At 44.0% G+C, this 15,897-nt stretch overlaps 1 protein-coding gene and 1 long non-coding RNA gene across 2 annotated transcripts in view; one reads left to right on the top strand and one right to left on the bottom strand.

Annotated features, from left to right (window-relative positions):
* Positions 1-2,306, bottom strand: part of LOC102462381 (protein FRA10AC1 homolog) — a 95,436-nt gene extending 93,130 nt beyond the window's left edge. Inside the window, exon 1 of the mRNA XM_075935153.1 lies at positions 1,913-2,306. Coding sequence (XP_075791268.1) covers positions 1,913-1,945 — 33 coding nt within the window. The 5' untranslated portion in view covers positions 1,946-2,306. The remainder of the gene's footprint in view (positions 1-1,912) is intronic.
* The window catches only part of LOC142830416 (uncharacterized), a 30,042-nt gene extending 14,620 nt beyond the window's left edge, over positions 1-15,422 (top strand). Inside the window, exons 2-3 of the long non-coding RNA XR_012905633.1 lie at positions 9,695-9,794; positions 14,961-15,422. This is a non-coding gene — a long non-coding RNA (uncharacterized LOC142830416). The remainder of the gene's footprint in view (positions 1-9,694; positions 9,795-14,960) is intronic.
* Positions 15,423-15,897: the final 475 nt, after the last annotated feature.

The raw sequence follows: 15,897 nt of genomic DNA, 5'->3' as shown, positions 1-15,897 counted from the left end.
ATATAGAAAAAAGGAATGTAAAATCCTATGTAAATTGTAAACCAGTGAAACTATAAGTTTAACCGGTTATCTGCACACCACGCTTACCAGGATAACTAGTTAATCAGTGCTTGGCCGGGCTGAAGTGCCTCCTCCCCGCATGGCTCAGAGGCTTGCAAGGCCAGACTGGGCAGAGCCCCCCACAATATGCCTTGAGAGGGGGCTGTTCCAGCCCAGCTGGGCACCAGGTAACTAATTACCCCAGTAAGCATGCCGGTAAGATGTTTACTGGTTAACCAGTTAAAATCTTCACGTGTCTAATGGAAAACATCCAAAATATTAAAATAAATGATATTCTATTATTTTAATAGTGCCATTAATACTGTGAATATTTAGTGAACAATTAGAGTCTAGTAAATACTTTTTTCCTGAAATGGAAAAATGAAGAACCTAAAATTCATCTAATTTACTGACCAACAAGTAGCTTTTCATACCACAGAGCATGATTATTTTTTTTAAAGGAAAGAAACAAAACACAGCAAAAATTAAAATAAGTGACTCCAATTATGGTTTCTTACCAAATTAAACTGTGAATACTTAAATCAGTCCAACTTTTTGGCTCAGCTTAATTAACAGGATCGTTGGTCTATACACATTACACACAAATCACTAGTAGCAACAGTACCACCACTAGCAACTTCATCAGTGCACAGCAGGCATTGAAGCAGAACTACTTTCACCCAAGATGGAGAAGAGATCAGAACCATTTACACAGTAGTGAAGGTATATTGGAGGGATGGGCAAAAAGCAATGATGTTAACTTATTAAAACTATTTTCAACTTTATTTTGCTAAGTACAGTTCTCAGATGACAGAGACAAAAGAAAAAAAATCAAAATAAAATAACAGAGACCAAAAGACTAAGGACAGAGATTTGTTTGGCACCACAGAGAAGAGAAACATTGAAAATTTGCCAAGACTAGCATAGGGATGTAAGAGAGCAGTCGATTAGTTGACTACCCAATAAACTTAATCTTATTGGGTGGTCCAGTCCACTACTCACCCTCTCCCCCAGCCTCTATCAGAGGGAGGGGGGCAGGGGTGGCCTCTCCCGCAGAAGCCACCCCTGACTGAGGGGGACCGAGTAGAAACTTGGGACCCCCCACAGCCAGGGGCTGCTGCTCAAAAGCAGCTGGCTGCCTAGGCAGCCCTGCTCAGTCCTAGCTAGCACCAGGACCAAACCCCACTGCGGCTCTACAATTTAAAAGGTGGGAGGAGGAAGGCAGCCTCCTACTCCATTTTAAATTACAGAGCCATAACAGGGTTTGGTCCCTGGCATGAGCAGGGACTGATCTGGAATGCCCACCTGGTTCCTACTAAATTTAGGAGCTAGGCAGGCAGCCCCACTCAGTCCGAATGTGTCAGGGACCAAACCCTGCTGTGGCTCTGCAATTTCAAACGCAGTAGGAGGCAGGGAGCAGCCTGCCTGACTCCTACTGTCTTTTAAATTGCAGAACTGCAGCAGGATTTGATCCCTGTGTGAGCCAGGACCTAGCGGGTTTCGACTACTCGATTGCTAAAATAACCCAAATGTAACATCTCTAGGATAGTGGTCAGGAATCACTGACAAAACAAAAGCCCTTGCTCAAAACAACGCGGAGTCTCCTCTGCGTTTCACAGGCGATGGCAGAGCGGAGAGAGCAGGGGCAGCGCCCCAAGAACACCTCGGCCCGCGCGTTCCCGGTGTTATTTACTCCCACTCCCGCCTGCAGGAGGATTTTGCACCTGTCGCGTTGGCATTAACACAGCCCCCCTCCCACCCGGCCTACTGCGGGCCTGCCCCCGGGCCCGCCCTTCCCTTCTCTCGGGCCTGCGGGCTACTCGCCTCCCCACCCCCCCCGGGAGCGGTCGGTGGCTCCCTGCCTCTGACTCACGGCCTGAGAGCGCAGGAGCTGGGCCGGGACCATGGCTGCCGGCTCGGTCAGCGCCCCGGGATGGGCAGGGCCGCGCTTCCTGCACGCGAACCGGCCGGTGGTTGGGCGCCTCCAGCCCCCGCCGAGCGAGAGGCGCGGGCCGGTTCCCAGCAGCGTCCTTCCCCGTGAAAGGCCCGGCCGGAAACCGGGGCTGGGACAGGAGAGGGCCGGGGGTAGAGGCGCAGGGCCCGGCTCCCTCGGCGCCTCACGCAGGGAGCGCCCCGGCCGCCCGCAGGCGGGGGAGAGAGACCCCGGGGGAGACTCCCGGGCGCAGTCGAGGCCCGGGGCGCGCGCAGGGGAATGGGCGCGACTCGAACCCTGAGCCGGGCCGGCCACTGCGGAGGCACGAAAGGGAGCAGGGCGGGCGCAGAGTGAGCCACGGCGGCCCGGGTCAGGAAGCTGCCTGCAACGAGCGGGCCGTGGTGCAGGTGTGGCCCTTGGGGGGTGCTGTTCTTGAAGTGGTTTCCATCGAGTACGGCTGGAGCCGCCAACTGCAGGGCCTGGGGAGAAGGGTAGTAGTAGGCTGTGTCTAGACTGGCAAGTTTTCCCGCAAATGCTTTTAACGGAAAAGTTTTCTGTTAAAAGCATTTGCGGAAAAGAGCGTCTAGTTTGGCACAGGCGCTTTTCCGCAAAAGCACTTTTTGCGGAAAGTGTCCGTGCCGATCTAGACACGCTTTTCCACAAAAAAGCCATTTTCACAATCGGGGCTTTTTTGTGCATAACAAATCTGAGCTATCTACTCTGGCCCTCTTGTGCAAAAGCTTTTACGGGAGCAGCATAGTATTTCTGCAAGAAGCGCTGATTTCTTACATGAGATCGTCAGTGTTCTTGCAGAAATTCAAGCGGCCAGTGTAGACAGCTGGCAAGTTTTTCCACAAAAGCAGCTGCTTTTGGGAAAAACTTGCCAGTCTAGACACAGCCATAGTGTTGGCTGCAGAGTCCCGGCCGTGCAGAGCTGTCAGCCAAGACCCCACGTGCAGGGCCAGGATCTCAGGACTGCTGCAGCACCCCGCCCACCCTTAGCTCTCCCTTGCCTAAGAATGCTGCCCCTACAGCTCCCTTTTGGCAGGGAATATGAGCAGGGCAGGGTCACAAATGGGGTGAGCTTCACATCCTGCACTCCATCCTATACACACTCATCCCATTCCCCTGCCCTGAGTCTCTCATATACATCTCCACCCCCTGCTCTGAGCCCCCTTGTAGCCAGACAGGAGCCCTCCCCCCCCCCCCCCCCTCCGTAACATCCATTTTTGCTTGCCTGGAGCATACAGGGCACACAGAGCAGTAAAAGCCTTGAACAGAAGGCCCGGATATGCAGGCTGCTGTGACCCTAGATGGCTATAAACAGATATGCCAATTGTTGACCTCGAGGCTGTGAGAACTGCCTTGGCTGGCACCTATATGGATACAAACACAAAGCCGTCTGCGGGGGGAGGAATCTCTCGCCCAATAAAGAATGTCCAGTACTCACAATTTAGTTATCTCTCTTCCAAGTGTAAATTAAGTTGAAACTCCCTTGTAAGAACTGGCGTCACAAAGACAGACCAACACAATTTGGCATCTTAGATAAGACAGAGTATTCAGGCCCCTATGGGTATAAAGATGGGTCCAGCAGCACATTTACTCTGAGGGGCTACGTCTACATTGGCACCCCTTTCGGAAAAGGGATGCTAATGTAGCACGTTGGAATAGGCAAATCCGCGGAGAATTTAAATATCCCCCGCGGCATTTGCATTAACATGGCTGCCGCTTTTTTCTGGCTTTCAAGTAGGAATAAGAAATCCTCCGGAAAAGGGCTTATTTTCCGGAGAATAACGTCTAGACTGGTGCTTTTCTCCAGCTTTTCCCCAAGCCGGAAAAAAGCGGCAGCCATGTTAATGCAAATGCCGCGGGGGATATTTAAATCCCCCGCAGATTTGCCTATTCCAAAGTCTACATTAGCATCCCTTTTCCGGAAAGGGGTGCCAATGTAGACACAGCCAGGCTGTGTCTACATTGGCAATCTTTTCCGGAAAAGGGATGCTAATGAGACATTTCAGAATTGCAAATGCCGCGGGGGATTTAAATATCCCCCGCGGCATTTGCATGAACATGGCTGCCGCTTTTTTCCGGCTCGGGGCTTTGCCGGAGAAAAGCGCCAGTCTAGACGGGATCTTTCGGAAAATAAAGCCTTTTCCGGAAGATCCCTTATTCCTCAATTTAAGAGGAATAAGGGATCTTCCGGAAAAGGCTTTATTTTCCAAAAGATCCCGTCTAGACTGGCGCTTTTCTCCGGCAAAGCCCCGAGCCGGAAAAAAGCGGCAGCCATGTTCATGCAAATGCCGCGGGGGATATTTAAATCCCCTGCGGCATTTGCAATTCCGACTGGTCTCATTAGCATCCCTTTTCCGGAAAAGTGTGCCAATGTAGACACAGCCCACGTGTCAATCTACCATCTATCTGCTGGTCGGGTTAGGTGTTTGACCTCCCCAGGTTCTATGAAGACGCCCACCTCGTATTCGTCTTTCCTAGGAATTGAGGGACCGGCCCTGGCCTAATACGCTGGACTCGAGAGGCACAGAAGGGGATAAAAATTGTACCTGGATGTGGTCCTTTGTCTTAAGTGTACACATAGACTTAGAGCTCTTTAAAGACTAAGCTGTCACTTGGTACCATTATTTCTATTTTCTATCTTTATTTTCTTTATAACCGTTTTTAAGATCTATATTTTCTAGCAGTTAAGAAATAGAGCAATAGCCATTGTAACCATATGATTTATAAGCTTCTTTAATAAACCTGTAAGGCTACGTCTACACTGGCATGATTTTCCGGAAATGCTTTTAACGGAAAAGTTTTCCATTAAAAGCATTTTCAGAAAAGTGCATCTAGATTGGCAGGACGCTTTTCCACAAAAGCATTTTTTGCAGAAAAGTGTCCGCGGCCAATCTAGATGCTCTTTTCCGCAAAAAAGCCCCGATCGCCATTTTCGCGATCGGGGCTTTTTTGCGGAAAACAAATCTCTGCTGTCTACACTAGCCCTTTTGCGCAAAAGTTTTTCGGAAAAAGACTTTTGCCCGAACGGGAACAACATAGTATTTCCGCAAAAGCACTGACAATCTTACATGAAATCGTCAGTGCTTTTGCGGAAATTCAAGCAGCCAGTGTAGACAGCTGGCAAGTTTTTCTGGAAAAGCGGCTGCTTTTCCGGAAAAAGTGGCCAGTCTAGACACAGCGTAACTGTTTAAGCTTTAACCTGACTCCTTCAGTTGCTGTAACAGAACCAAGCACAATTTAAAAGAACTTCAGCTGGTCATAAGGGACAGGTATAGGGAGAGCTTGGGCATTTGGATCGTGTCGCTTCCAGAGGACAGATCCATAGGGGCTGCCCGCTGCGAAGGGATCCTGTATCCTAGCAGTTAAAATCTGAGATGTAATAAGCTCTTCCTATAAACTCTGAGGTGTCTGTCAGCCTGTTGGCTGCCTGCCGCAACGGGACCCCGGTCCTAGTAGTAAAGACACGGACCTTAAACTTCTCAGGGCGCCCTTCAGCCTCCTAGGCTGCCCGCTGCAATGGGACCTTGCATCCCAGCAGTTGAAGACTATGGTGTGACACACACACACAACACACACAACACACACACACACACACACACACACCCCGACTCCTTCACTCCTCATCCCAACCTTCTGCCCTAATCCCCCCACACTCCACTGCTAAAACAGCACCAGTTCCCTGCTCTGAGTCCTTCACCTCCCCCACCCCATGCTGAGTCCTGCATCCTCACCCCTTGCCCTGAGCCTGTCCACTTCCCTCACTGCACCCTGAGCCCCCCACTCAATGCCCTGCCCCCAAACTTCTACCCTGTGTCCTGAGCCCTCCATCCACTGCCCTCACTCCAACACCCTCTACCCCCTGCTCTGAGCCCCCCCCCAGTCCTCCTTGCCCTCACTCCTGTTCCTCCACTCTGAGCCCTACTCCCTGTCTTAACTAAGGCACCTTCTGCCCTGAGCCCCCCTCCATGGAACCCTGTGCCTGATATTTCCCCTCACTCTTCTTTGGTTAGGTTAAACAAGCCAAACTCTTTGAGTCTCCTCTCAAAAGGTAGGTTTTCCAATCCTCAATTCATCCTACTAGCCCTTCTCTGCATCTGTTCCAGTTTTAAATCATCTTTCTTAAACATGAGACACACACAGAACTCCAGATTAGGTACAGCATTGCCTTGTATAATGGTACTAACACTTCCCTGTTTACAGGAAATACCTCACATGATGCATCCCAGGAATGTGTTAGCCTTTTTCATGGTTGCAACACATAAATGGCTCTTAGTCACCTGTGATCAACAAACACATTCACATCTTTTTCCTCCTTTATCACCAGGTGTTGCCAGGTGTCCAGTTTTGAACTGGACAGTCCAGTATTTGAGCTTTCTGTTCGGGAAACAAATTGAGAAAATATAAATGTCCGGTATTTTCTAAATAACATGTAATGTAGATTGTGATGTAATGTCAAGTGTGTCCAGTATTTTCATTGAAACCATCTGGCAACCCTATTTGTCACTTCCAACTAACAAATCTTATAGAAAGATGTCTTGTTGTTTGCCCCTAAATGCATGATCTTGCACTTTGCACTATAAAATATCATCCCATTTCTATTACTCCAGTTTACAAAGTCATTCAGATTGTCTTGTATGATGTTCTGGTCCTTCTCCATTCTGGAAATGCCTCCCAACTTTGTGTCATCTGCAAATTTATTTTTAGCGCACTCCCACTTTTTGTGCCAAGGTCAGTAATGAAAATGTTAAATAAGATTGGTTCCATGACTAACCTCTGAGGAATTCCACTAGTAACCTACCTCTAGCTTGACAGTTCAGCTTTCAGTATATCTATTGTAGTCTCCCCTTCAATCAGTTCCTTTCCACCTTTCATTTAAGTAATAATTTCTCATGTGAAACTGTATCAAATGCCTTACAGACATGCAGATAGATAGATCTACTGCATATCATTTGTCTAAAAAAATCAGTTATCTCAAAAAAAATAGTATCTTTGTTACAACCTCTTGAATCTAACAATTGAAACAATTGTAGAAAAATTTACAATTACTTTCTGTCATTTAGTCTATTTACTTTTTGTAGTTCACCAAGCTTGCAACAGATGTTTAACATTAGGAAACATCCTAGTAACCCTGTATTAGCTTAATTGCCTGTTACTCTCACTGTTTTTCTTTTTGTTTTTTTAATCTGATTCCTTTATTTTGCATCCCAATCTGGAAAGAAATCTCCTGTTTCTTGTGCAGAACTCCTTACACTTCATACTCCAGCCACTTCTATACTTACCACATTGGAGATTGATCTTCTGGCATTCGATTTAGCAGCTCTAAAAGGATCCACTAAATCGAATGCTTTGGGTGCCCCTAGTCAATGCCGGTACTCCTCAAATTCACAAGGAGTAAGGGAAGTTGAACTCCCACTGTGGAGACAGTGTCAAGCTTGGCTTAAGGTACATCGACTCCAGCTATATTATTTACATAGATGGAGCTGCATACCTTAAGCTGACCTTTGGGGAGTAGTATAGACCTGGCCCCAGACAGCCTGCCTGCCTGTGGCTTGAAGATTGGAACGGAAGGATATAGTGCCTCCTCTTGTTCCCCCCCTCCCCCATCAAATTCCACCCATGGAAATAACTTCCCTCAGTGACTCCAAGGCTGCGTCTAGACTGGCAAGTTTTTCCGCAAAAGCAGCTGCTTTTGTGGAAAAACTTGCCAGCTGTCTACACTGGCTGCTTGAATTTGCGCAAAAGCACTGACGTTCTACTGTCCAAAATCAGCGCTTCTTGCGCAAATGCTTTGACGTTCCCGTTCGGGCAAAAGCCCTTTTCTGGAAATGTTTTTGCGCAAGAGGGCCAGTGTAGACAGCTAAAAACTGTTTTGCGCAAAAAAGCCCGATGGAGAAAATGGTGATCAGGGCTTTCTTGAGCAAAACCGTGTCTAGATTGGCACGGACTCTTTTCCGCAAAAAGTGCTTTTGCGGAAAAGCGTCCGTGCCAATCTAGACGCTCTTTTCCACAAATGCTTTTAACGGAAAAACTTTTCCATTAAAAGCATTTGTGGAAAATCATTCCAGTCTAGACGTAGCCCAAGAGAACAGGGGCTACGTCTACATTGGCATCCCTTTCCGGAAAAGGGATGCTAATGAGATGAGTCGGAATTGCAAATCCGCGGGGGATTTAAATATCCCCCGCGGCATTTGCATTTACATGGCTGCCGCTTTTTTCCGGCTTGGGGATAAGCCGGAGAAAAGCGCCAGTCTAGACGCGATTCTCCGGAAAATAAGCCCTTTTCCGGAGGATTTGTTATTCCTACTTTCAAGAATATTCCTTTCAAGTAGGAATAACAAATCCTCCGGAAAAGGGCTTATTTTCCGGAGAATCGCGTCTAGACTGGCGCTTTTCTCCGGCTTATCCCCAAGCCGGAAAAAAGCGGCAGCCATAAAAATGTAAATGCCGCGGGGGATATTTAAATCCCCCGCGGATTTGCAATTCCGAAGTGTCTAATCTGCATCCCTTTTCCGGAAAGGGGGTGCAGTGTAGACACAGCCAGGATGTTCAGGCTTGGGCTGATCCTGAGCTATGAACAAAAAATTAATGAATATTTGCTGCTGAATAAAATCTCCAGGCATTAGCTGGAGAGTCTCTAACTCAAAAGTGATGGTTTGGATACTCTTCTCAATCTGTCTTTGGAGGGGGATGAGAAGAGGGTATAGTTTTGGGTAACTTCATTTATGTCAGAGAGAAGCTATCAGTGTAGGACAGAGGCTATCAAACTTTGTGTTGGTGTGACCACATTTTGAGACAATGGACCCACTTGTCTTCCCAGTACAACTGTACGGATCTCCAATTCACGATCACATAGCAGCCATGAGGCAACTACAGTGACTGCTTACATGAAAAAGTAATGTATGGTATTATATCTAAAGTATTTTTCCCATTTCTCTTTTTTAATGACATTTTGCTGTTAGAAATAAGGAGGGAAAGACCAACATTAGGACATCATACATATACAACAATTAGGTGACATGGAGGCTGTGACACTGTCCCCTAGAAAGGGAACTATATAATGTTTCAACCAGCATTATGTGACTACTGCTGAAATTAAAGCACATTCTAACCTTTCCAGAGTCAGGATCAACCTCTGTTGTTGTGTAATTAGGGAGCTCCACAGATCTTCTGGGAATTTTGTCTCCCAGAAGCTCTCTCCCAGAATAGATCTGTATTTCTAATGAAGATACTGATTCATGGAGTTTCCAAACAAATATATTTTACCTACCACAAATGACTTTCATTAATAGGAAATATATTTCACTCATCTTTATTTAAAGATATATGATGATAAATTACAGCTGAATGATACCCTATGCTCCAGGAGAACTCTAATGTACTTCCCTGCTTCCCCTGACTTGTGAATCTTATTTTTAAAAATGTGGAATGGATTTTCTCCTAGAGATCTGGTTGTTCTGTCACTTGTTATATATTATAAGTATGAAAAAATAGAAAAGTAAAAAAAGAGAGATTGTGTGGCTAATTTTACCCTCATTTATGTGTGAAATGTTCTATTGAAATCTTATCAAATGTGGCCCATTTCCATTAAAGAGCAATGACTGTCTTTTGCAAAAATGACACTAATTAATTATTTAAATATTTCAAAATAAATAATGTATACATACTATGCAGTAATAGCAGTTATCTTTGTTTTGTGGTTCAACTCTTAAGGAAATACCAGTCATGTTTTAATAAGAATGAATCCTGACATGATTCTGGAAACTGGGCCAACACATCACTGATTATGCACTTTGGAGGAAAGTGGGGGAAGGTAGGGAAGATTTACAGTTCTTGATTCTGTCTTCATTGTGCTGTGTCCATAAAAACTGCATATAGGCAAGGTAAAATTCTTAAGGCAGAGTGAAATTCTTCAATTAAGATTTCCTCTACTATTGTTTTTGATTATGAAGTTCTCATAGAAATGTAACATAATAAACAGTTTTTTTCTGAGAATAACACTTAGAAAATTTCATGTTAAAAGCATGCTTTCATATATTCTGATGTTACTTGAAAATACTCAGGGCTTGATTGCCTTTTGCACTAAGGCCCCTAAATTCTATAGAGCAGTAAGAAGGGTATATCTACATTGCATTCCTCTTTTGCATAATCGCGTCCGGGCGATATTTTGAAATACCCTATTTTTAAAAAATAAACACTATCTAGACGTGGTTATTTTGAAAGAAAACCCATCTTTCGAAATTACCCTTACTCCTTATAAAATGAGGTTTAAGGGTAATTTCGGGAGAAGGGTTTTCTTTCGAAATAACCACGTCTAGATAGCGTTTCTTTTTTCAAAATAGGGTATTTCAAAATAGCGCCCGGATGCGATTATGCAAATGAAGCATGGGAAATTCAATCTGCGCTTCATTTGCATTCCTCTCTTAAAAGAGGAATGCAATGTAGACATGCCCCTCACCTTAAAAGGGGTAAAAATAGAGAATATCCCCTTGATAGATAGAACGGCCATGCTGGGTCAGACCAAAGGTCCTTCTAGCCCAGTATCCTGTCTTCTGACAGTGACCAATGCCAGATGCCCCAGAGGGTGTGAAAAGAACAGGGAATCTTCAAGCAATCCCTCTGCTGTCACCCCTCTCTGAAGAGACTAGGGACACCATTCCAATCCATCCTGGCTAATAGCCATTGATGAACCTAACATTCATGAATTTATCTAAAATTCCCTGTACATGGAACCTCCCAAATTGACATAGAGATGCATAATGACACAGCTGTGGGTCTGGCCTCCACTCCTGATATATCCATTTTTGGCCAGGGTGTACTAGCTTCTCCAAAATACAGGCAGATCAAAGGTGACATAAAACCACTTTTGTCCTCCCACAATCCCTGCCCCAAGCCCAGGAATGTTGTAACTGAGAGTACCACTGTATCCAGCAAATCTAATACAGATGTTATTTTAAAATGTTAAGGAACTAAATGACTACTCTTGGGTTAATTTTGTAAATCCTTGAGAAATTCTGTATAGAATTCTCAATTATGTTGTGTCAAATAAATGCATACATAGGTTTTTGAAGACTGACTAGGCATAATTCTTGCTTGGCTAATTTCAGAAAGAGTATTGGGGAATCACTGTATCAAGGGATTATTGCTGCTATGAGTAAAATAGGTTTAATATGCAAGACACTGAGTATTGCTAAGAGAATAGCTGCATTTCTTTGCAGTTTTCTTCCAGTGCAGAATGTAATTGTGAAACCTCTGAGATTCTATGGTTATGAAAAGAATTAGAAAAAAAATCTATTTTATATGGGTTATGTACTGCCCTTATTCAGCAGCAGAACTCCCACTGGTATCAAGGAATTTGCATGTACATATTGACAAGGTCAAAGAAATATATGGTTCTATTTAAATAATATTTGTTTCTTTGCCATCTAAAAATAAGACACTTCTGTCAGTGCAGATATGCAAAAATGAAATCTCATCATTGCTAAACTTTTCTAAAAAAACCCCAGCAGACGTTGAAACACACATCCAAATAAACCGATAGAACCAACAGAATATTTTAGAGAATGCAATTCTCCCTTTTTTGGTTGCACTTCTACAGAAATTTAGAGATAATTTGTGCTTTTAGACACAGCTTTCAATACAAGACCAAGTAACATGTTCAAAAAACAACTCACTACTTGGGAGCCTAAATTCCATTGAAAGTTCATGAAGATAAATGGGGCTGCACTAAGGAGTGAGAAAACCTTACTCCCCACCACTTATTGGCCTGCACAACCTACCGTATTTTCCGGCGTATAAGACGACTTTTGATGTTAAAAAACATACCCCAAAAATTGGGGGTTGTCTTATACGCCGGGTATACAGCTTTGCGGCTTTGCAAAGCCTTGGGGGAAGCCGGCGGCGGGGCATCCCAGGCGCGCCTGGGCTGCCCCGCTGCCGGCTTCCCCTGAGGCTTTGCAAAGCCGCGGAGGGGCTCCGGCGGCGGGGCATTCCAGGCGCACCTGGGCTGCCCCACCACCGGCTTCCCCCGAGGCTTTGCAAAGCCACGAGGGGGCTCGGGCGGCAAGGCTTTGCCCCGCTGCCGGCGTCCTCAGAGGCTTTGCTCCCGGTGTCCCTGGTCTGCTGGAGACAGTCCCCAAGCAGACCAGAGGCACCGGGAGCAAAGTGGAAGCGGCGGCGGGGTGCCATGCTTCTGAGGCTTTGCTCTGGCAAAGCCTCAGAGGCGCGGGACCCCGCCACGGCTGCAGCTTTGCTCCCGGTGCCCTGGTCTGCTGGGGACCGTCTCCAGCAGACCAGAGGCACCAGGAGCAAAGCTGGGGAGGCGGAGGGGCGCTGGGGCGATGCCGGTTGGCCTCTTAAGGGGGGTAGTCTTATAAGGCGAGTATAAGACGAAAACCTATTTTTTAACTAGAAAATTAGGGGGTCGTCTTATACGCCCAGTCGGCTTATACGCCGGAAAATACGGTACTAGAATGAGATTATTAGTTGTAATACTAAAATGATTTAGAGATTATCTAAACAGTGGGCAACTGAAACTTAAATTAATTCTGCCTTCCAGGAAATGTTTTGGAATCTTTATACAAAAAAGGACTGACCTTTTGAATTAGTTTGATGTTGCTATGCTGAAATTCAGATGCAGTGAAATTTGTTTGCCTGTTACACAAATCATAGCTAATAAAAGTTTCTTTTTGTAATTGTTGTTTTGTAGTATTTTTAACCTGGGCATGCATTTGCAACAAAAGCATCACAGACAAATCCATGGTTTATGCATTGCTCTTGTATGCTATTTTGGAAGTTGTACTTCTGTTATAAAGTGTGATTATAGCAGAAATATTACTTTGTAAATATAGCATCTGTTCAGTCAATAAATCTGATTCCTATTTTCAGAGTCTAATTCAATTCAGTGACTAAAATATTTTTGTTGTTTTTTTACTTCTATTCGTGTACAGTCAATGTACCTACATATGAGAAACGAGCTGGATTCTATTCTAGCTTAAACAACACTAGAAGAATTATTACCTAAATTCCAACTGGGTGTGTGTGTGTCAAATTTTGACCTCAGTTACCTTGATTCAATACTACTGAAGACAAAAATAAAACAAACCAGAAACCAAACATTCTAAGGGTCAGATTTGCAAAAGTGTGCAGCACCCAACTCCTCTCGTAACAATTTGGCCAGATTTTTAGAACTTCTCAATATCCAGTATGCTGAAATGATGCCTAAATAACAGCTGATCTTGCTTGAAAACCTAGTCCCCCAAGTCTGTGTAACTATGGGTAAAGTTGGATTGCACAGGGGTGAAGCCGAATTTGGCCTCAGATATAAACAGACAGAATCTTTATTATGTGATAGTGCAAAACCAGAAAGAATATATTCTGCCATGTAGATTCCAGTTTGAGTTTGCAGTGTTAGCTGTTAGGAAAGAAATCTTTTTACTTAAAAACTGAGCCAATTTGATCTGTAAATCACTGACAAGCAAACGACATGGCGCCTACACTTCTATTCTTAGAGTCAGTTTACAAAGTAGAATCACACTTTGGGCCAGATCCTCATCTAGCATAAATTGAAATAGCTCCATTGACTTCTATGCAGATACACTGATACTCACCAAATGACAATCTGCCTCGTTAAACATAGCTCAACTGGAAATCTTTACCTTGTTGACACAGTGGCAGCCACTGATGCAGTGGTGTCCTTGAATTCCCCTTAATGTCATGCAGATTTTGTTGTGTTTGCTTTATTTTATTATGCTTTTGACAGTTTTATCCCATTTTTATGGGATATTCCATTAATACAACAATGTCTCAAATATGTGTGAAGCACTACATTTATTTTAATTCACAACAGCTCCATTTTAGCTTTCTCTCAGTTTGAACATCATGGTGTTGTGGAAGCTACATTATTTAGTGAGCTTACAGTAGAGTCTGCTGCACTCAAAAGAATAATCCAAGCAAGAATCATAGGCCTAGCATTTCCATGAAGTTCCCTGAGCTCAACTAGAAACATTAAAATAAACTGGGCTGTGAGCCAATGGCAATATTTATATAGTCAATAATGGCAGCCTAGCCCCACTGAGACTGTGATTCAACTGCAGTTGTAATGGTCCTGTTTGTCATTTAAAAAATAGTTCTCAAAAGCAGTTATGAGAATAGTTTTTAAAATAAGATCACAATATTAAATATCAGTATCAGTAGTTCCTGTTTCTAGTCCTCTTATTTTGAGGACTTTTTATATTTCCAGAATGGATTACCCCTTTTCGTTGCTGTAGACAACACCTAAAAGGTTACCAGCCAACCTGTTCCCTCCTCAAAGCAGAAAGTTAAAAACACCAGCATTCAAAATTATGGACAATCTTTGGGGCTCACAAAACCCATGGTGATGAAGTCACTAATTTGGGTACTTTTTAAGTGTCAGTTCTAAGCTGAGAATTAATTTTTAAAGCGTTTTTAATTTTATTTGCTATTCAAATATATGTAATTTCTAAATGAAAATGACTGCTAATATCAGACATTTGTCACGGTTCTCATCACTTTCCACATAATGTATTTTGGGAGTAAAAAACTTGAGGCTAAAAGTTCTATTTTGGACAGACATGACCAATTCATTGCTGTTGGGGAACTGTCCAGACTTCCATCTGCTGTACTAGGATTGATGCAAATTCCTTGTCTTAAAGCTAAGCTAACTAATTCAATGAGCTGGTATAGCATCTGTCTATTATAAAAGGGCAACTTAGTAGAAAAACTAATTCAGCTGTAAACAGATGGCAAGAGCATGACAGAGGAAAAGAAAATCTGCCTGCACACCTTCAACAGTAGCAGTGACTGCTGCCAACCCAATGGATCTAAGACTAGAGTTAATTTTGGGACAGGAAGGCAGGGACTTGGCCTCTGCAATATCAGTAGTGGCAGTAGCAGTTGTAGTCCCAAACTTTGGTTAGAAGAGATATTCACCCAGCCATCTCTTACCTTCTTTCTTCAGACAAGTGAAAAAAGAGATAGCATAGGGGACAGACAAAAGAAGACCTGTTGTATTCCACCTTCACCAGGTGAAGCAGCTCCTCTTGGAATTTGGGGAAGCAAGAAAGCACTAAAGGAAGGAAGAGGATGAGAGAACTCTAATGAAGGAAAGGAAAGATTGGAGGCTGTCTGAGAAGAGACCATGAAATGAGGCCCTGTGTTCATAATTCTGATAATCCCAGACCTACTCAATCTCTATTCTCAACCTCTGCACTGATTCTGGACCCTTGGAGCTCTCTCTGTATAGTCCAGAGGAGGAAGGAATTGTGTCATGGAAGCAGCTCACTGTTAACTTGCCTCCCCTCTACAAAAGAAGGGACAGATTTCTGCTTATGTACGGAGAAAAATTTGCTGTGTAGTATCTTTGCAACATAATCACCAGTGTAGTATAGCATGTGAAAGATCACACATTTTCAGTCTGTGGAATAGTGAATAAAATTTTGTTTCAACTGGCATGTCAGTGTACATAGATTTAATTTGCTGTGATCATTAACATGACATTCTGTGTGTTTTTAGTGTTACAATATTCATCTACAATGATATAGAAGTTTGTAATAGAATCTAAAAAGTCTAGTGGTGGTTCTATGATATAGAGATTTGCCTCCTGTCCTTGTACTGCTAGGCTGTGTCTATACTGCACCCCTTTTCCGGAAAAGGGATGCAGATGAGACAAGTCAGAATTGCAAATGAAGCGGGGGATATAAATATCCCCCGCTTCATTTGTATAAACATGGCTGCCGCTTTTTTCCGGCTCGGGGCTTTGCCAGAGAAAAATGCCAGTCTAGACGGGGATCTTTCGGAAAATAAAGCCTTTTCCGAAAGGTCCCTTATTTCTGATTTTAAAAGGAATAAGGGACCTTTCGGAAAAGCCTTTATTTTCCGAAAGATCCCCGTCTAGA

The sequence above is a fragment of the Pelodiscus sinensis genome, chromosome 8 (assembly GCF_049634645.1).
Source record: "Pelodiscus sinensis isolate JC-2024 chromosome 8, ASM4963464v1, whole genome shotgun sequence".
Taxonomy (NCBI): Eukaryota; Metazoa; Chordata; order Testudines; family Trionychidae; genus Pelodiscus; species Pelodiscus sinensis.
Note: the sequence above shows the minus strand (reverse complement) of the source record. Positions and strands in the feature narration are given on the sequence as shown.